At 38.8% G+C, this 22,720-nt stretch overlaps 2 protein-coding genes across 2 annotated transcripts; one reads left to right on the top strand and one right to left on the bottom strand.

The window, feature by feature from the left end:
• On the top strand, positions 1-20,664 carry LOC124644639 (gelsolin, cytoplasmic-like). Its single transcript, XM_047184131.1, has 19 exons — positions 1-209; positions 833-907; positions 2,456-2,648; positions 3,167-3,282; positions 4,487-4,664; positions 10,334-10,425; positions 10,998-11,111; positions 12,194-12,325; positions 12,921-13,029; positions 13,749-13,869; positions 14,615-14,753; positions 15,380-15,518; positions 15,840-15,934; positions 16,523-16,648; positions 17,258-17,375; positions 17,916-18,064; positions 19,045-19,155; positions 19,634-19,759; positions 20,484-20,664. Exons 1-19 carry the CDS (start codon positions 147-149, stop codon positions 20,538-20,540), a joined length of 2,253 nt encoding a protein of 750 aa, XP_047040087.1. The 5' UTR covers positions 1-146; the 3' UTR covers positions 20,541-20,664.
• Positions 20,567-22,720, bottom strand: LOC124644641 (MIP18 family protein galla-2). Its single transcript, XM_047184133.1, has 2 exons — positions 22,298-22,720; positions 20,567-21,618 (listed from the first exon to the last, which is right to left on the bottom strand). The coding sequence occupies exons 1-2, from the start codon at positions 22,572-22,574 to the stop codon at positions 21,428-21,430; spliced, it is 468 nt and encodes a 155-aa protein (XP_047040089.1). The 5' UTR covers positions 22,575-22,720; the 3' UTR covers positions 20,567-21,427.

Below are 22,720 nucleotides of genomic sequence, written 5' to 3'. Positions count from 1 at the left end.
GCCAAATCCAGTTTCAGTATTCAAACTTACCTTATTCACTAAACACTGTTGCTATTACTTTATTTTTTATTTCTTTAATTTATTTTCTAGTTGTTAAACGGTTTTTCGTAGGTTTATTTGTTTTTAAGTCTGTGTAGTGGTTGAAAATGGATCACCCAGCTTTTGCCGACGCCGGTGCGAGTCCGGGTATTGAAATTTGGACTATCGAGGTAAGTTGTTTGGCTATTCTTTATTCTTTATTTATTTATTATTCACTTTTCGAAGTTTGTATGCACTTTCTAAGTATAACTTGGACACCAATAGCTGATAAAGAGGTGAAGGAAAATATCTTGAGGAAACCTGGACTAAAAGTATATAGTCTGAAATCACCAACCCGCATTGAGCGAGCGCGGTGATTAATGCTCAATCCTTCTCCGTGTGAGAGGAGGCCGCAGCCCAGCAGTGGGACGATAAAAAGGCTGTAACAGTAACAACAGTAAAGTAGTTTAAGTTTGTAAATTAGTAAAGAAGGTTGATGATTGAGGAAAATAGTATAAGAATAAAGTAAAGGAAAATAGTAAAAATAAGGCTATTTAGCGCTATGCCTTGAGTTCACAGCTAGCATGTGTTCGCGCGGCGGTTGCAGTGTCGCGGACATGTTAGTAATGTTCGCGCGCAATGTGTTACTGTTTGCTAGCGAGTACACCACGAGATAGATACATGCGGTGTGACTCACACCGTTAGAATATTGACTAGCGTCAAAGTTACAAATAGATAACTAGCCATATTATATATACGCTAGATTCCAATTCACTGTAAGACGTAGGTTTTTAACAACAAAATTTTCTTTCAGAAATTCGAACCGGTTGCCATCGACTCAAAACTGTATGGCAAGTTCTACAATGGAGACTCTTACATCGTTCTTAAGGTAATAGAAACCACCATATATGTGTTATTAGAAGCACTAGTCATCATCATAACATACACTCAAAATCATTCCTTCAAACATGGCTGCAAAACAGCACTTTTTGAATTTAAAAATTTACAAAAGGCAGCCTCCAAAACGACTACATTTCACCACTTCCTATGTGTTTTTGCTGCGAAGAAAAAGTGGCACAACTAACTTCAAGCAACTGCTGAACATAGGCCTCCTTTCCCCATTGATTTCCAAAAGGGCCGATTGGAAGCAGAATGCGACCAGCGCTTATATGCAACCTTTGTTAGATCGTGCGACTTTCTCGACAAAACAGTTATTAAATGGTGAATCCAATCTCTGTTTCTCATCATCCTCCTAACCTTATCCCAATTTTACTCGTGGTCAGCATGTTTTTCTTTTGCATACTCTTCTATCTGCCGTCATCTCACACCATATCGACTGTCTCAGAATCCTTAATCTATGATTCATGACAAACACCGCAGTTACAGAAAGATCGTTTAAAGTAAAACCGCACGTTGTGCACTATAATATGTCCTGCGCAGCTGGCTGATCTCCTTATGTGAGGACAGCCGCCGTGGCCTTGGACGCATAATCTATGATTCATCTTCCTCCCTCCCTTATCCCAATTTTTTCGTGGTCGGCTCACCATGTTTCCCTCTTCCATACTTTTCTCTTCTCTTCTATCTGCCGTCATCTCACAAGTAACATTATTTCTAGCTACGTCGACTTTCACACAATCTTATAAGTGTCTATGTAGCTGGGGAGTTTGTTCCACCACTTCTTCTTCCCAGCAAAAACACATAAAGGGCGGGCGTTTTGGGGGCTTTCTTTGTAAATTTCACCTTCAAAAAGTTCTGATTTTCAGCCTACTTTGAATAAATGACTTTTGATTTCGATTTTAACCGTCGTACCACAAAAACTTTTAAACGTCTGTTGAACACTTGTCTAAAAAAATGACAGATTCATCATCCTCCGAGCCTTTTCCCAATCATGTTGGGGTCGGCTTCCAGTCTAACCGGATTCAGCTGAGTACCAGTGCTTTACAAGAAGCAACTGCCTACCTGACCTCCTCAACCCAGTTACCTGGGCAACCGTAGGGCAACTGTAGGTCCCGGCTGTCATTGAACACCAGTCTAACCAAGGGCGATACCCCTTGGTTAGACTGGTGTCAGACTTACTGGCTTCTGACTACCCGTAACGACTGCCAAGGATGTTCAATGACAGCCGGAACCTACAGTTTAACGTGCCATCCGAAACACAGTCCATGGTGTCTAAGATATACCGCCCTCATACTTCAGAGGTTGGTCCTTTACCCACTAGGCCACCACGACTTTCGAAAATGAAAAAAATGACAGATTATGACGTTGAAATAAGATCCATTTTGCAGCTTAAGGGTCGGTTCAGACAGACCGGCTCGGAGAGGAGAGCAAATTCTTAACACGTTGAAAATTGAGTACTTAGTAGGTATTTGAAGTATTAGGTTTATTTTTGCATGCGCACTGCTTTTGTCATTAAGAATTTCTTTTTCTCCCTTGACAGACGACAGGCCAATCAAACTCTTCACTGAATCACGATGCTCACTTCTGGCTCGGCAGCAAGACGACTCAAGACAAGAAGGGTTCCGCAGCCATATGGACGGTGACCCTGGATGATATGCTCGGAGGGAAAGCGGTACATCATAGAGAAGTTCAGGGTCACGAGTCCAGTCAGTTCCTGGGGTATTTTAAGCCTGGTGAGTTTACATTCTTCTGTGTAACTTCTAGAAATGTCCATGACTGGGGTAAAGGGTGATCTAGATACTATTTTCAGTCAGCCGTTTCACCTGCTTCGCGTGGTAATTATTATAATAAGCTATAGCTTTCCTAGATGAGTAGGCTATCTAACATGGCTAAAGAAAGGTAATTTTTTTTCAAATCGGTAATTCCTGAAATTAGAACATGCAAACAAATTGTTCAGCTTTCGCCAGTGGTTTGACACGTAAGTAACCCGTGGGATCTGCCTAGCACACACAGATCGCGAAAAGCCTGAATCTTTCCTTGATAGTCTATATAAGACTATCTAAAACTGCAAGAATAAACGAACAGCTATTCACCCATAAATCTCGACATGTTTGACTTGTTTAAAACCTCAAATTGGTCCCATAGTTAATGAGATAAGTTAGCAAACTAACTTTGTCAACTTTATATTATGGACGATAATAATTTTGATAGTTTTTCTCTTCCTATTAAACTCTACCTCATCTCTCTCCAGCAATCAGATACATGGAAGGCGGTAACGAGTCAGGGTTCACGGAGGTGGAGACCAACGCTGGTGCTGAGAAACGACTCCTCAAGCTGTCTGGATGTGATAATATGAGGATTGAAGAGGTAAGGGTGTAGTTTTGTTATTACCTACCATGATTTGCTGTGTATTTTGTCCAGGTCTAGTAGACGGAAAAAGGAAAATCCCTATTCAATATTATAACTCTGTCTCTCTGTCTGTACACCGGACACATTAAAATTACTGAGCTGATTGAAAAGAAATTTGGTAAACAGTAAACAGACAACCTAGAACAGGCTACTTCTCACCTGGTTGCAAAAATTGATTAAATTCCTGTAATGTAAACTTTCAATCCCATAACATATACTTTATGACATTCTATGGCGAATTGTAGAAAAAAAACTAATCCATTGAGTGGTTTGGCCACAGGGGTCATTTTTCGTTTTCATAATTTACAACATCATGTGCACAACAACGTCCGCCCACCACTGTTGTTCTATAATTATTTACTGATAAAAGAAAAAGTAAGGAAGTAAGTTGCAAATAAAACTCCTTCGGGCTGCTTTCTGAATAAAACTCACAAAGCGATTTCGGCTCAACGGCGCTTTGCGCAAAAATAACTTTTTATAATAATTCTATTGTATTCATTTATCAAAAGAAATTACAATCAATTCAATCTCCGTATATCGCTACTAATTAATGAATTACGTGTATCAAATTATAATTATTATCAATAGGTAAAAGTATGATTAGGTACTATTTATCATCATGCCACCGATTTGCTTAAAATCTTAAATCATGATAAAGTGTTTCCTAATCAATGAAATTGATTTGGAAATCCACAATTTCTGTATATTAAAGTAGCTTTGCCCAACTGTTACAAGGAAACTAGTTCTCGGAATCGGTGATGACCTATCTATGGATATCGATTTTCGGGCTCGAGACTTTATTATGCCAACTTAAATCGATTCAATGGTTATGGCGTAAAAACTAGAATGACAGACAAAGTTATATTCAAACAAAGTAAAGGCTCCGAAACTGCTGGACCGATTCGAAAATATATTTTACTGTCAAGAAGCTACAATATCTCCCAGTAACATAATGTATAAATTTTATCCGTTACGGTCAGTAGTTTCCTCGGGGCCGGACTTATACCGCAAAAAACAGCTTCTATAAAATATTTATAAGAACTACCTGCTGGAAAGTATGTATAACAAGAATCTATTGTGTAGTTTTTGCGTCACACAAACAAACTTATAGTAAAGATTTCCTCACAAATCCTTTACTTAAAACCTTCTTTTCTCTCTACAGGTAGAAGCCGACGCCTCCTCCCTGACCAGAGACCACTGCTTCATCCTCGAAGTAGACCATGATATATTCGTGCTAATGCCTGAAGGAGCCAAAGCGACGCAGCGACGCAAGATCATCTCTGTAGCTAATAAGTTGAGGGATGAAGAGCATAACGGCAGAGCTAGTATTGAGATTATTGGTAAGTTCTTTTTACATCATCATCCTTGATATTCATATATACAGGGTGTATCGTTCACAATCACATTAAATCCTATCGCATATACTTTATGATATTCTATAGCGAATTGTAAAAAAAAATCACTCAATCCATTCAGTGGTTTAACCACAGGAGTCATTTTTCGTTTTTATTTACAAGATCATGTGTAAAGCAGAGATAAAGTTAGGAGTATTGAATGTTTTGATCAGTTGACAGCTGTCAGTTTTCAAGGGAGAATTTCAGTTGTTTCTAATGAATGACTTTTATATGGTGTTCTAATTTTCGCACATTTTTATCCTATTTACTTTGTTTGAAAAATGCATTTTTTTATTTTTACGTATTTTTCTTTTTTCTTTGTGTTAATCGACATATATTAACGCATAATTTCATTTACTGTGATTGTGAACGACACACCCGATATAAGAAAATTAGAGGGGAGGTAGTTTAGATCCGAGAGAAGGACATAGAATAGTTTTTGTCACCATTCGGCGACAAAGGCGAAAGTCGTGGTGGCCTAGTTTGAACAGAACCAACCTCTCAAGTTTGAGTGTACCGAATCAGCAAGCTAAAGTGGCAGTGGGCTGGCCATATTAGCCGAAGAACCGATAACCGTTGGGGTAAACGAGTTCTAGAGTGGAGACCACGCCTCGGCAAACGTAGTGTAGGACGTCCTCAGGCACGGTGGAGTGATGACTTGCGCAAGACGGCTGGCAGGAGCTGGATGCGAGAAGCCGAAAATCGATCTCACTTGGAGAGGCCTATGTCCAGCAGTGGACTGCGATAGGCTGATGATGAAGTATGACTGTATGTTTGTTTGATTCCAGATCAAGCAAGTACCTATTATGTCACTTTTCTAAGTTTGTATGTGTTATGGACCATATGATTAATTCGGGCATTATTTATAATGCCCGAGCATTATGAATAATGTCTAGCTTTATCGGGCCAAGTGATTAATAACTATCTTAACTTCATTATTTATCACATTGCACGGGCATTATTATATTGCTACATGACAGTTGGGCAATTTGATAATAAAGCTATATGCGGTGATATTTTCATTTGACTTTTATTAGAGCAGATGTTAATTATACCAAATAAGGAGTCTATATAATTACTTAAACTTTGGTTTATTTTGTTTTATAATACATAAGTCATTTCTATAAAACAAAGATATGTTGTAAAATTGTTGTTTTAAATTTAATTATATTTTATGTTATATTTTTAATATGGGAAAATATAAGTCTAGCCACATAATTATTTATTGGACACATGATTAAACTTCTAATTTTATAACTAAGCAACGGGGAAATGACATGGCCTCTAATAAACGAATTCGTCTTTTTTACAACACCAACTAAATATTCTATAGAAAGCTTTAAGTAAAGGTCATCAATTTTTCTCAGATAAGGTAGAGGTTGCCAATGCTTTTGACACCTTTTTTTCAAACATTCCCGTAGAGGTTACCAAGTCCCTTAATTCATCTTCGATATTAGCTGAGTCGTTACTTCGACAAAACTTCAGTAGAAATGTACCTAGTTTTAAATTTCAATGTGTTTCTGATTACACGATTAAAAGAGCATTTAAGTCTTTAAATCTAAAAAAGACTGAGGACTTATGGGGCTTTTCTGTCACAGTCATTAATTCCATTATTGAGAGTGTTGCCCCAATACTTAGTGAAATTTTTAACCTTTGCATTGACAACGGTATCTTCCCTGACTTGATGAAACTCAGCAAAATTATTCCTATCTTTAAATCAGGCTGTAAGAAAAACCCTTCCAACTACAGACCTATTTCAATCCTTCCAGCCTTTAGTAAAATCTTCGAAAGGATCATGTTAGATCAGATGTTAAGACATTTTAATTTAAACACCATATTTCATGACCGCCAGTACGGCTTCACAAAGGGTAGGTCCACCACTGACGCAAGTGCAAGATTGATCACCCAAATCTTAAACGCCTGGGAAGATTCGCGGGATGCTGTGGGCATCTTCTGCGACCTTTCTAAGGCGTTCGATTGCGTTGACCACGACACTCTCATTTGTAAGCTGAACCACTACGGAATTCGTGGTAAAGCTCTCGCGCTCGTCCTTTCCTATCTATCAAATAGACAGCAAGTAGTGGACATAAGTGGCTCAACTTCATCTGGGTCATTAGTAAAAATGGGCGTGCCGCAGGGCTCAATTTTAGGTCCTTTTTTATTCTTAGCTTATATAAATGATCTCCCGTATATGATGTCTGAGATCTCTGATATTATTTTATTTGCTGATGACACTTCCCTTGTCTTCAAAATTAACAGAAAGGAATCTAGTCCCATAAACGTAAACGATAGCTTGGTTATTCTGAGCAAGTGGTTTGCCGCGAATAACTTGCTTCTTAATTCTTCTAAAACGAAATGTATTAAATTCTCTTTACCTAATGTAACACCAGTAGGGCTCAATATCGTTCTGGACGATAATAAGTTAGATGTTATTAAGCAAACCGTCTTCCTGGGCATCACCATAGACTCTAAATTGCAATGGGGTGCTCACATCTCAGCAATGTCAAAAAGGCTGAGTTCCGCAGCTTATGCAGTCAGAAAAATAAGACAGATTACTGACGTTGCTACTGCTAGGCTCGTGTATTTTGCTTACTTCCATAGTATTATGTCCTACGGTATTTTATTGTGGGGGGCAGCGGCGGACGTAAATTCAATATTTGTACTCCAGAAAAGGGCAGTTCGTGCAATTTATGGCCTCGGCCCTCGCGAGTCATTGAGAGAATTATTTAAAGAAATTGAAATACTTACACTTCCTTCTCTTTACATTCTTGAAAATATAATGTTCGTACGCAAAAACTTAAATCAATTTATTGTTAAAAGTGATATACATTCGATTAATACAAGAAACAAGCACAAACTAGTAGTTCCGAGATTCAGATTAACGAAATCGAATAAATCGTTTTTAGGGAACTGTGTCCGTTTTTACAACAAGCTGCCTAAGTGTGTAACCGATCTCACGGATATAAAATTTAAGAACACTGTAAAATCCACCCTCATTAAAAAAGCTTATTATAAAATTCAAGACTTCGTTGACGATAAAGATATTATATGGCGATAACTCATCTCTCCATGTGTGGCTTCCCTGGCAATTAAACGTCTTTTTCTTTTCTCTTTGGATTGTATAGATTTACTGTTTACCTTTCAGTTGCATTGTATAATTTTATCAGCTTACTATTGTTATGTAATAGAATGTTTGTGACAATATTACTTTTTAAAAGAGTGTCTATGGAGTTTCTTGCCGGCTCTTCTCCATGAGACCAACTTTTTGGAACCGTGCAACTAATTTGACGTTTCATAAGAGCCTGCAAAGGCCTATTTGAAATAAAAACAATTTGATTTTGATTTTGATTTTGAATTATTGTGACTTGTCCTTCTTATTTACCTCATTGTCATCTAATTTACTAACTCGGCCTCCTTTTCAACGTATTGCCATTTATAACCTTCAATTAAAAAACATTCTATTAAAAATTGAAGTTAGTGACTAAAACGTATCGCTGCAAAACCGACTTCACGTAGTCTTGACTGCCCTACCCCTAGAGTGCAATTCAAAACCGCGTAGGCGCGGAGGGGCGAGGCGGCCTGCGAGCTGAGGTGCAGGTAGTTTTAACGCTCGCCGACGCGGCTGAGGCTGGCCGGCTGCGCCGGCCAGCAAGCCGAAGCTGCGGTGGTGAGCGTGAAAACCATCTGCGACGATAAGCTCGCATGGGACCGCCGGAGCCCCACAGCACCGGAGCTGTGACAGAAGCCATGCTTGCTGCATGTTGCATGCTTACATTTTAAACGTACTGAGTTAAAAAATTAGAAGCTAAATAAATATATTTTATGATGTCATTTAATAGTATTTTAGAAGTTTACTGTTAGAATGCATGCTACAAATTTAGATGCTAAAAAATAACCATCATGCTGAGTTGTATTTAGAGTGGTTTACTTAGAAGATAACGAGTGGCTGATAGTATTATTTAGATGCTCGTTAATTGTGGCTGACTTAGTAATTAAGAAGGCAACATACATTATTGGGGGCGAATAATGATATTAAAAAGGAGCCTGTTAAATAAGCACCCTTTTAATATGACTTTCCTTAACTTTTTAATGCGAAAGCTAATGGATTTTTAAGGCAGAAGTCCTTCATAATTAATCCAAATCATGAGGCTGATTATTTAAGTGGTTTAATATTTAGTTTATTTTAAATTAAATGGCAATAACGGTCAATTTTAATATGTTTGTATTACTTTGCCCAAAAGGTCACGGGCAATATGTATAGTGTTCGGTCAATTTGATTATTTGAATAATTATTATCAAATTGCACTCTCATATTGGGCATTTTTCATAATGACCGGGCATTATTTATACTGCCCAATTTATCACTTGGTCCATAACATATGCATTATACGTCACAGTTCTGCACACCAGTGGAATCCAACAAAGTTGGCAAAGGTGCATTTTTAGAGCCGATGTAGATACAAAAAACGCTCATGCAACATTGAAGATTTAATCAGCATTTTAAGCGATCTGATATCAGCCGGATACCTGATTGTTGTAATGTGGGCACTATCATTCACCTCCATACTGATTTATGCGCCCAAACAAATTATAAGCCGACTAAAAGTTAATTAAAGCTGAGAAAAAGTCGTTGTGGCCTAGTGGGTAAAGAACCAACCTCTCGAGTGTGAGGGTGTGAGTTCGATTCCAGTTCAAGCAAGTACCAATGCAACTTTTATAAGGTTGTATGTCATGTACTTTCTAAGTATATCTTGGACACCAATAGCTGAAAAAAGTTAATAAAAAGGTGAAGGACAACATCTTGAGGAAACCTGGACTATATAGTCTGAAGTCACCAACCCGCATTAAGCAAGCGTGGTGATTAATGCTCAATCCTTCTCCGTGTGAGAGGAGGCCGCCGCCCAGCAGTGGGACGATAAAAAGGCTGTAACAGTAACAGTCAAAAGTTTAGGGGTCGCAGGGCGAAGGAGTTTTAATCCCAATATCCGGAAATATTTTGAGTCATACATGACATACAATTTTCCTCAATTTAAATACAGTTAGATAAAAAGTTTATATATCCAAAAACCGGTGTTTGATAACAAACTTTTTAGAATATCGGAATTTTACCTGGAAAGGCTGCTTATCAATATTATCGATTTGCTGTGTAAATTGTAGTGATTGCTTTTATCTACTATGTAAAATGCCGACTGCAATTTATAGATTGCAATTTTGGTTTTTTAATGATGTCATAATTTTGGAAAGTACCTTTTGATTTTTGAAGTACCTATAGTTAGATTTCTTATAGTATCTTGTCAAATAAATTAAGCGGAAAAAGCTTCGGAATGAACAATGTTTCAATAACGCGAGATTCAGTGTGCGGCACTGTTTAGCATGGCACACCGCATGTATCTCGTGGTGTACTCGCTGTAGCAAACAGTAACACATTGCGCGCGAACATTACTAACATGTCCGCGACACTGCAACCGCCGCGCGAACACATGCTAGCTGTGGACTCGAGCCGCCATTTAGAACTACCTTAATTTATCATATTTTTATTACATTTTAAAATAATATTTCAATTCTGTACTGACCAACTTGAAAAGGCACTCAATCAATATTTATTTTGTTTGCAGATGAGTTCTCTTCAGATGAAGATTACGACCTATTCTTCACAGCTCTTGGTTCAGGATCTAAAGACGAAATCGCCAGCGACGATGGTGGCTCTGTAAGTAATCATACTAATTATTATAAAGCTGAAGAGTTTTTGTACCTAATAGCAAAGAACTAGGTATCTGGACGATTCGTAAAATTCTTTCAGTGTTAGATAACCCATTTAATGACTTCCTACAAGATGCAGGTGAAACCGCTGACAGAAGTTATTATCTAATAAAATAATTTTATGAAGCTTGAGATTTGATTTGTTTGTTCATTTGAAGATTAACGTAATCTCAGGAGCTACTGGACCGACTGGAACAAATATTTCACTGTTGGGAAGCTACACTGTCTCTGGATTACATAGGCAATTTTTTTTTCCGGGTGTGAATAGTTTCCATATCATCATCATCATCATCAGCCTATCGCAGTCCACTGCTGGACATAGGCCTCTCCAAGTGCACGCCACTGAGATCGATTTTCGGCTGCTCGCATCCAGCTCCTGCCAGCCATATGACGCGTTTGAAACTACTTGAAACACACATTGATAGCTAAAGAGTTGATTTTTATGTCTAGAGATTTGCCAAGCAATTATAACCTCTAAAACAAGCTCCATAAATATTAATTTCCCCTGTATTGTTTCAGCTATACTACCGCGAGGATATTTCAGCTGTATACTTATACAGGGTGATGCTTGGAGACGAGCTGGAGATGATGCCGTTAAGCAAGCCTTATAAACAGAAACATTTGGCTTCTGATGTAAGTAATATAGTTTTTTTTTGTTTTGTTGGCTGTATAATGAGTGTTAGATACTTGTGAGATGATGGCAGATAGAAGAGTATGGAAGGAGAAAACATGCTGCGCTGAGCACTAATAAAATTGGGATAAGGACAGGGGGATGATGATGTGATGAGTTTTCAATAGCATACAATGCCTGTAACATGTAAGAGCATTGTTCACAAAAGTTGCAGTTTCGCGAATAGTTAGGCAAAAACACCATTTTCCAAATAATTTTATTAATATTATAAAGCGCGGGTTCGATCCCAGGTCAGACAAGTACCAATGCAACTTTTCTAAGTTTGTATGTACTTTCTAAGTATGTCTTAGACACCATTGACTGTGTTTCGGATGGCACGTTAAACTGTAGGTCCCGGCTGTCATTGAACATCCTTGGCAGTCGTTACGGGTAGTCAGAAGCCAGTAAGTCTGACACCAGTCTAACCAAGGGGTATCGGGTTGCCCGGGTAACTGGGTTGAGGAGGTCAGATAGGCAGTCGCTTCTTGTAAAGCACTGGTACTCAGCTGAATCCGGTTAGACTGGAAGCCGACCCCAACACGATTGGGAAAAGGCTCGGAGGATGATGAATATTATAAAGCTGAAGAGTTTGTTTGTATGCTCAAATATACTCTGGTAGTTACCTACTAGTACTATGGGGCTATCCAAGATATTTTTCTAGACTCATGGTATATGGAAATCACATTTTAAAATGAGTCCTACCTACTAACTTGTCCATTTGAAAGGTCGTGTGCCTAAGTACATTTACGTTTTTGCCGGCATTAGCGATTGCACTAAATATCTTAGCTAACATAGCAAATCCAATTATTATTAGAAAAATTTCATTCAATCGAACAAAGATATAGGATACTTTTTATTCTATTATTTACCACCATTTTCTTTTTATTATTTATTTACCACCTTTGAAATGAAATGAAAATATTTATTCGCCGAGATATGGTTAACACAAAAGGTGGTAAAAATTAAAACAAATAATGCTTAAACCTATAACGCTTACCTATAAAAGCTAATTTCTAAAATTAATTTTTATTTATCCATCTTTCAGGAGGTCTACATACTAGACACTCCATGCTCAGGAGTGTACGTGTGGATCGGATCGGAAGTCAGCGCTGATGTCAAGAAGGCATACCACGAGATATCTGATAAATACTTCGATGCTAAGAACTATCCTTCTTGGGTGAGTAGACTGTTCTTCTTGTTGTGTTCAGCTGTTTCAATTTTATTTAGGACCGACTTTAGAAAAGGGAGTTTGACCAGTATGTGGTATATATGTCTGTTTGTACGATTTTGATGCGGTTTTGAGCATAGTATTAGTCACATTAAGGAGCAGGTTTCAGGCATAGTAATAGAAGTCGGTTTTATTTATTTGTGAAAGATGAGTTTTATATTACCTACATGATAGTTAAAATGCTTAATATTCGTGCATTCGTTTTAACAATTCCTATCCAATAGGTAAAATGGAACCATATTAAGACTCCGCTGTCCGTCTGTCCCTAGACTGTATCTCATGATGCGTGATAGTTAGACAGAAGTTCCAGATGATTTATTTCTGTTGAAATACTGATAAATACATAAATACATTTTAGGGACATACAGGGAGTCCCTAAAATATTTATTAAACATTTTTTTATAAATAATATAGAACGGAACCCATATTGCGCGAATCCGATTCACGCATAGATGTTCTTAGTAGTATTTTCAGTAGAATTAACTTATTTTATTGTCTGTATAGCAGGCTCTATTTATTTATTTTCTTTTTCGCTGTGTTTCAGGTGAACGTAACAAAAGTATCACAAGGATCTGAAAGTTCTACCTTCAAGCAATTCTTCCACAATTGGGAGACCATCTCCAGCTTCTCCAAAGGATTAGTTACTGACTCAGGTAAGTTCATCTGCCGAGTCTTTTCCCAACTATGTTGGGGTCGGCTTTCAGTCTAACCGCATGCAGCTGAGTACCAGTGTGCCACAAGGAGCGACTGCCTATCTGATTTCCTCAACCTAGTTACCCGGGGGCAAGCCAATACTCCTTGGTAAGACAGGTTGTCTCAAGACTACCCGTAACGACTGCCAAAGATGTTCACAGGACAGCCGGAACCCACCAATTTAACGTGCTTTCTGAAACACTAAATTAGTTCGTAAAGGTTCGTCACCATAATATGGTCTTTCATCTAAATTTATACTAGAAAAATTCTTTCACTGTTGAGATGCTGGATTATCCCCGTGTAATACAGGATATATTTTGTCCGAGTCTTCTTCCTCCGGCCCTGTTCCCAATTTTATTCGGGGTCCGCGCAATATATCAACCTCTTCCATTTTCCCCTGTCACTCGTCATACTGACACTCACTCCCTTCCTATTCATGTCATCTTTCAGGCAATCCATCCATCTTTTCTTAGGTCTTCCTCTTCCTCTCCATCCATCTACATCCATAGTTAGCACTCAACATAGTTACACTCATTACATGCCCATACCATGACAATCTTCTACTTCTCATCTTTTCTATATTTTGTCCGAGTACGACAAAGAATTCCCCCTGGACGCAAACGAAAACGCGGGATATAAGTAGTTCCTTAAAACACCTATAACCTGGTCTATTCTACAGATGCTGGCTACTTCTCCGAGGATGCAGAGCATTCGGCTCAGGCTGCTAAGCAGATCGGCAAGAGTGCTGCCGCTAGAGGATACATGCCCGACCAGGGTGATGGCAGTCTTAATGTTACTAGGTAAGAGATTGTTAAAGAAGTCTATTCTAGTCGTTTATGAATTGGTCAAAATACAATACGAATGGAGAGGGAAATTGATGAAGAACGTTGCTTTTTCAACCGACTTTCCTAAACGGGCGGAGGTTCTCTATTCGTCTGAATCTTAATCTATTTAATTTTGTATTTATGTTCACCGATCTTATAATTCACGATAATCATCATCATCATCATCATCATCATCATCTGAGCCATAGGACATCCGCTGCTGAACATAGGCCTCCCCCTAGATCTCCACAGATACCTGTTGGAGGCGACCTGCATCCAGCGTCGACGGCGACCTGCATCCAGCGTCGACGGCGACCTTTATAATGACGTCTGTTTACCTTGTTGGTGGACGTCCTACGTTATTTTTATGCTCCCGTTAAAACGTAATTTTTGGAGTTCCATACTCAAAGAGTAGAATTGAAAGATTATTACTTGGCTGATCATCCGTTCATCTGTCAGTCTGTAGGTATCTCATTTGCCGTGATAGTAAGACAGTTGATATTTTCGCAGTTGATGCATTTCTGTTGCTGGTATAACAAAAAATACTGAAACAAAAAACGTGTTTTTTGGCGTTTGATTGTTATTGATAATTGATATGGAACCCTTCTTTCTTGGCTAGTTATTATTATGTGGATTCCATAATGTAAAAAGCTAGCTTCTCTATGTTCGAAGCACCTTACATTCTTTATTTCATTTCTTAACCAGAACATGTTTCTACCAGGATCGCAGGAGATCAAGAAGATGTGACCGAGGCGTTCGCCTCAGGCGTCTCCGTGCTGTATCAGTCGGAGGTCTACGTGGTGAAGTACCAGTACACCAACGATGATGGTGGGGAAGCTCATGTTATTTATTACTGGGTGGTAAGTACACAGTCTTGAAATGGTCGGCTATCATTTAACATTCTTCAGTCGTCATGAGTAGTCAGAAGCCAGTGTGTCTGACACCAGTCTTACCGAAGGTTATTGGGTTGGACTGGGTCTGAGAGGCAGTCGCTCCTTGTGGCACACTGGTACTCAGCTGCATGCGGTTAGACTGGAAGCCGACCCCAACGTAGTTGGGAAAAGGTATAAGGTATATTATTGGGTGCTAAGTACATAAAAAGGGTTTTGATTGGATACATAAGCTCATTTCTTGCCGATTGTCGGTAAGGAGATCAGCAAGCGCAGGACAATGGGACGCCAATCCGACACCACCGGAGAGAGATTACAAGCAGGACCGACAGAAATTATGCTCTCTCATACACAGGTGTATCAATCAATCAGACTCCGAGCTGCGTTGGGAAAGTTTCTTAAACCCACAAAGCGATCCGGCCTGAAAATCGATATGTAGCGTTAATTCCGCGAGGCTATGTCATAGATTTCCGCAAAGTAACACTATAATTTCGCCGCTTGAAGTTTTCCGCAGCCGCAGCGGCAGCAGCTGCACAACTCATAGAATTACAACATTTACAACTCTTGGTTAAGAAACCTTTAATTTATGTTCTCAGGGTTCAGAAGCCAGTGCAGATGACAAACAAGCTGGCTTAGAGCTGGTTTCCCAGATTGAGGATGAACTAGAGAGCTCTGCTACCGTCGTGAAGGTACCGCAAGGAAAGGAGCCCAAACATTTCTTAAATATCTTCAAGGGTGAGTAGATTTTAGACATAATTTTTTTTAGCGTCGAGATTCTCAAAATAATTGTTCATAATCCTTACTAATATGCAAGGATAAAAAAACCTATGATGTAACTACATTGCTTCCTTTGATCAAAATCTTTCCAGTAGTGTTGAAGTAAAAGAGGAATTATGTATCATCCTTAGCAGGAAACGAAAGAGTTTGTCTATTTCTCTTTTTAAACGCCCTTGCTTCAGGAACTACTGAATTAAATAATGAGTATTTAAAAATACACTAATTTGGGAACATAGAACACTCCCAAAAAACGTTTAAACATTATTTTGTTTCGTTTAGGTAACCTAGCGATCATGTTTGGAGGCAAAGACTCCGACTACAGCCCCGTGAATGCCAAGGGATCCTATGATGATGATAACATTAGGCTGTTCAGGGTAAGTTCTTCGCAGTCTTATCAGAAAACTGAGTTACTGTTTTCGCAAAAATCAAAGGCGGACCGCAACTCAAGTCGTCACGTTTTTGCAACCAGTTTTTGTCATCACGGCAAAATGTGACAAAAACGTGCAAGTTGACTAAGGTATAAAAAGCCTGACGGACTCCCATAGGTATAAACTTGTCACGGTGAGGTGAATATCTACAAAAATATATCGCACACATTACTTGGTGAACATTTATGTGCACCGAGTTCACTTTTGTTTCCCAGCTCATGAACAAAAAGGTTGTTGCGCACAATTGCCGGTGGAATTTCATCGTAATAGGATAACAATCGCGTCCTTGCCGATTGTCGACCATGGCTGTTATCATATAAGGAGATCAGCCAGCGCTGGACATACTAAAGTGCAGGCACATTTGCTTGGACACGAGGGCACTCACTATTCCTTCACTCTCATAGCGCGATAGTCGACAAGATCGACTGCCGTCAACATTGCACCATAAGATTAACCAGCCTCTTGGGCACACGAATACACGATCAGTCTCCGAAATGCTTTGCTCTTCAAAGGAGTAATGTTTTATGTTTTCAGGTGGAAGGTACTGAACCAGGAGTAGACTTGAGAGCTATTCAGCTTGAAGAGAAAGCTGATAACCTGGAAGATGATGACGTTTATGTTCTTGAGACTAAAGAGACGGTATATATATGGATTGGCAAGGTAAGAAGCGTTATTTATGGCAAATATTTCGTACATAAAAAAATACTTAATGATTTTAACGTAAAAGGGGAAAGTTTAATTGGGTTAATGTTCTATTGTAATTTTTGACATAAAAGACACCATTTAAAATGAAAAGAGTTTTGGAAAGGAAATAATATAATGTAAAACACAGTTTTGGGAAAACAATAATTAGTTTGCATATAAAAAAAAGGAAACAGCGAGAGCCGCGACAGATGTCACGCGTTTGTGACGACTTGTAACATGGCCCCACGTTGGGCGCCAACTGTTTATAATAAACTAGGATTTTGACCATGACTTACATAGACTTAACAATCGTAACTAGAGAGAATTAGCTAGAGTACATACCTTATTTTTTTCTGAAGACTTTTAGATTTTAGAGTTTTAAAAAGGACATAGTATTAATAAGCTTCTTTTTACTCGCTTGTGGGAAGTATTTCTACCGGAATGTGGTTAAGACCACGATGGAAATAAAAAGGACATGTTTTTCGTCTTACATTAAATTGAAATTGAAACATTTTAAGCCTTTTCTCACAATTTTGTCTTTCTTCAATCTGAGCATTTTTTTAAATTAAATTTTAACTTTCTCAGGAATCCAACGACACAGAAAAGGAAGCTGTCACCAGTTTTGTGGAGAAGATCGTGAAAGAGAAGGAGATTAGTACTATTGAGCAAGGAGACGAGCCTGAGGAGTTCTGGGAGGCTCTAGGTAAATTATTGCTTTATTAATGTTATAAATCTGGAGAGTTTCTTTGAATAAATGTAAAAATAATTTCATTTATCGGTTCCGGACATTCAGTGTTAGGTAGCCCATTTATCGAGGAAGACTATAGGCACAAAGAATGAGAGTATACTCTAACCGAATGCGCGGATTAGTCCCTTCGAACTGCTAGGAGATGCTCATTCTTTTCTGCAGTAGGTTGTTTTGAAGTCTCGTTATTTTTTAAATGTGAAAAGTAAGAAAAGTGCCTCGTATAAGCAACATTTACTGTAGTTAAATTTTATCTTCTGCGGCCACTACTTATAGATAACCTAGAAAACGATAGCAGTCATGCAAATCAGGCATTATCATTTTCAAAACTCAGTATCCCAACATAAAAAACCGAAGTTATGACTAACGCAAGCAAGGGGCTAACCGACCGATTACGAAGGTGTCGCTATGTTTACCTATTTTTATTTAAAGCAATCCCATATTCATTCTGACCCAAAAAGAGTTACTTTCTGACTCGACAAACCCTAATTCTTCTAGGAGGAGCCCCAGAAGAGAAAGAAGACCCCTCAGGCTGGCGCAACGCCGTCAACAGACGCGTGACAACCCCGCGCACTTTGACAGCTGTCACTGTCACTGTCACCAAAAAGATTAAGTTTGAAGACCTAGATGAGGAGTATACGCAGCAGGTAAGTCAAAGTCAAATGTTATTATTTCAAAAAGGCCTTTACAGGCTCTTGTGAAACGTCTCACTAGTTGCAAGGTTCCAAAAAGTTGGTCTCATAAAGAAGAGCCGGCAAGAAACTCCGGTAAGATCAATCATCACAGTTTGAAGGTATAACCGACTTAGAAAAAGGGAGATTCTAAATCTGTTCTGGAAGGGAGTATGTAGGGGATTACTTAAGGGAGTGTAGTTACATATAAGGAGAGTACATAGGGTTGGTATATAGGGGAGTAGGTAGGGGACATACATAGGGGGAATACATAAGGGTACTATATAAGGGATTGTATAAGTGAAGCACATAAGGGAGGATATACTGAAAATTTCCAAAAAGATCAGGTTCGAAGATCTGGATGAGGAGTATACGCAGCAGGTAGGGTATATTATCACAACTTGCAGGTATTTTTTTAACGGACAACATAAACGTCCGTTTGACTTAAAACCTCTTTACACAGAAGGAGTACATAAAGAAGTGGGGAATACATAAGGAAGTAGGTATATAGAGTACTTAAGGGTGTAGATATAGTTGGAAGTATAAAGAGGTAGTATAGGGAAACTTATGTATAGGGGTCGTATATATTGGAATAAATAAAGAAATATTTAAGGGGGGAATGGGGGTAGTACATAAAGGAAAATTTGACCTCGTGGCTAAGTCAAATCCGCGCGGATGATCGATGACAGGGTTTTATTTAGCAATGCTTGGCGCGGTCGGTCCAGAGATGGGTGACCATTTTGTCGTAACGAATTCTTCCGTGTTTCGGAAAGCACGATAAACTGGCTGGTCCCGAGTGACATGTGAACATCTTAAGCACTCGTTATTGTTGTAACGGCAGAAGTCCAGAAGGTCTGACACTAGTCTTACCGAGGCGTATCATAATTGGGTTTATTAGTTGTTGTACAACAAGATATTTTGGTCAAATACTTAAAAATGGTGCCTATTATTTTCAGGACCTATCTGATGATGGTGCCTACATCCTGGACACTGGTGAGGAACTATACTTGTGGCAAGGAAAGAACATTCCCGAACGCGTCAAGATGGCTAAAGGAGATATTGTCAAGGTATAATATAACTATTTATGTCTCGTAGGTAGGTACATACCAAATATGTATTTTCCCAATATTATATATACTTATCTGTTGATTTGCTTACTAGAGATAGGATGATAGTAGCCTGCCATAGGATTTCTGTCAAATTTCTGCCTCTGGTGATCAAAACCGGCTAATGATGGATGAGTAAATCAGACGCCAGCAGGTCAACCTACCCGAATCTGTAAATTTTTACCAATGGAACATAACCTAACCTAACCTTCCACTATTTTGATAAGGTTGAAAATCAACTGAAGATGTCAGATTGCGGTAGGTTGATACGCTGTAGTCTGTATCTACTCTATGTAGCTATGGTACATGGTAGCCCGACCCTGAAACTATAGCCTCGCCTTATTTTTTAATTTAAAAAAGAAAGCTTGTTACGATGGGGCTTTTTTACTCTAATGTTTTTGAAAAATAATAATCGTATTAACTTGTCTTTTTATCACAGGAATACATAGAAGATGACGGCTTAGACCGTACGGTAGACACAGCGCTCGTAGTGTTTGTAAAGCAAGGAGAAGAACCGAGCGTGTTCAAGAAACTCTTCCCGGAGTGGGACAACGATATGTGGGATGTAAGTTAAATGGCTAGCCTTTTGGTTAAAATACTAGCTTCCGTCAGTTACAACTACGTCCTGTGAGGACTCTTTCGCGCACTCGGATAAAATAAGCCTGTGGGTTTCCTGCAAAGGTGACACCAATAGTTTAGACTAGCGCCTGAGAAAGGACATAGGCCACGTTTTATCCAGGTGGAACCACTGCGCACGCTTGGAAAAAATTAGCCTTTCTCTAAAGGTATCTAAAGTAATTCACAGATAGTCTAAACAGAGCCTTAGGGTCAATTCCCACTGAAAGAGCAGCGGCCGGCAGCGGCCGGCAGCGGCCGTAATTGCAAGGGATTGAGCGCGAGCGCGGCGGGCCCCGCGGCGCCGCACCGCGCCGCGCCGCACCGCGCCGCGCTCTTACATTTTCCGTGCTCTTACGGCCGCTGCCGGCCGCTGCTCTTTCAGTGGGAATTGACCCTTATAGTACTTACATACGTACATAGGCTACTTTTTATCAGGACGAGTGTGGTTTCGGTCGGTGTATCAGAACCGTATGATATGGTTCGAATAAAAACCTAAAATAGAACTTATACTATGGAAATAAAGTTGAAATTTAAAAGTTAACGTATTTTTTTCATTTTTACATTGTTTGGAAAAGGCTAGGCAGACGATAATTTAGAAACCTGTTGTGAAGAAATAAATATGCTCTTTTCAAAGCTGAGTTGTAATTATGTTTTTTTTTTTCTTTTTCCAGAATCAAACTTCATACGAAGACATTAAGAACGAGACCAAAGCCGCTAACTCTAAGTGAAAATGAAATGAAACACTATTTATTTATAACTTAAAACTATATTTTATTTATTTTATATTCACATAATTTTATATGGTGTTTACTTTGGTTAAATAAAGCACTTTTACTATTTTATTGCTATTTACATGATTGTTTTATTTTAATTAATTCGTGAGGACTGCTTGCAACTAGTCTTTAGCCTTCCTTGATAAATGGGCTAAACACTATTGTATCCAGCTAATCTCAGATATGACTGGTCATTTTAACCGAACTGGGATAGTTCTGTTAAAATGACCAGCTATTAAGTAAAAGTAATTAATAGTAACTTGGGCTACTCTTAGGATCCGTTCAAACAGACCGGGTCGGAGAGCATCGGCGCGCATTTTTCTTTAAACAGACCGGATCCGATCGGCTGCGCGAGCATTAAAGAGCATGCAATCGGAGCCAAACGTCAAGAAAAAGTACGCGATCGGAGCCGGTCGGCTCCTCTTATTATTTCACACCGAGCGCCTTCGAGCATTCTTAATGACAAAAGCAGTGCACATGCAAAAATAAACCTTACTACAAATACTAAGTACTCGATTTTCAATGTGTTAAGAATTTGCTCTTCTCTCTCTTTGCCGGTCTGTCTCAAAGGCCCTTATCTAGTTACAGGAAGTAGTTTTAAGACAACAGGTAACTGCTATAATTGCTAGGAACAGTTAGTTTAAAAATAAGTTCTTAGTTGAAATACAGGAACCAGTATAAGCGCCAATTTTATTCACAGACGTTTATGTAATTGGTGGTTTAAACAATCTTTTTTTTATCATGAAGGTTAAAATTTCAGGAAACTTACTTTTTTAAAGCTGCAAAAAATATGTTTATCTCATTGGTGAATTAAAATTTCTAAGAACTACTAACTACCCACATTAAACTACAGCAATACACTGATTAATGATCTGCACTAGATTCTTATTCTCGAGCGCGGCGGCTATCCGCTCCTTGTCAGCTAGCTGCTTGTTCACCGCATGCTCAGATACGTGGGAGCCCTCGGAGACTTCTACACTCACTTTGAAACGGCTTGGTAATGCTCGGAGGAGGCGGACTCGGATTGAGAGACCTAGAAGAAAAAATTTTGATTTAAGTCAGTTGATTAGTGTTATGTTGACTTAAAATTATATTACAAGTGTGCTTTAATATATAAAATGGGTATAATAGAAGAGGTAGGTAGGACAAGCTTTCGGCTTATTTCTGAGACCTCTCAAAACTGTTTATCGTCTTATCCAAATGATGTCATAAAAATACCCATTATTAACCCTACAGAAAAAAGAGGATATTTTGGTCAGTGGGCTGTCTTAGGGGTTTAAATACGCATATATATATAAGTATATGTATTGTAGCGCGTGGCGCGCTAGGGACCGGGGATCTTCAGGATATTCAATTAAAACATTAAGAGGAACTTTAACTTTGCGTTTATTTTATGACTCGGGGGTGAAGTCACACTTCAATATAAAAACTATTCTATTTCAAATCGAATATACTTATTTACATTATTGTCCGGCCAGGTATCAAATATAAAACATCAAAGAGTATCTAACTAAGTACTACATCTCTACAGTATATTGTAAGTTGTTCATCCCAATGTCACAAAGAGAACTGAGCCGATTTGAAAAATCCTTTCAATGTTGGGGAGCTACACTAACTCTGGGTGACAATAAGAAGTGCTTTCCACAGGACGCGAGCGAAACAGCGGGAAACGGCTAGTGTTTAAACAATAAGAATAACCTTCTGGAACTTACCTATCAAAGTAGCCATGCTACAGTGAGGAATAGTCGGCGTAAAGTTAACAAACACAGTATTCTCCTTATTATCCACTCTAATACCACTCTCTTCCACCACACGGAGCTCTTCTAAAGTCAAAGGATGTTCAGGATCATTGATATTTCTGATCAAATCGAAAATTTCTCGCTCGTCAATCAAATCTTCGTTATCTTCGTCGTAATCTGCAGCGGTTATTTCACGTTCTGAACCTTTGTCGTATATGTTGGGGTTCACGTTGTCTGCTAGTTTCGTCATTTTTAACTTTATCTAGGGTTTCTTCGCGCAAAATAAGTGAATTATATAAAAATAACAACGTAAATCGTGTTTTCACAGGTTGTGGTGTTATGACGTTTATGTTTATCGTTCAGAAGTGTTTTGATCTAAAACAACAGAAATAATTA

The sequence above is a fragment of the Helicoverpa zea genome, chromosome 30, assembly GCF_022581195.2.
Source record: "Helicoverpa zea isolate HzStark_Cry1AcR chromosome 30, ilHelZeax1.1, whole genome shotgun sequence".
Lineage (NCBI taxonomy): Eukaryota > Metazoa > Arthropoda > Insecta > Lepidoptera > Noctuidae > Helicoverpa > Helicoverpa zea.
Note: the sequence above shows the minus strand (reverse complement) of the source record. Positions and strands in the feature narration are given on the sequence as shown.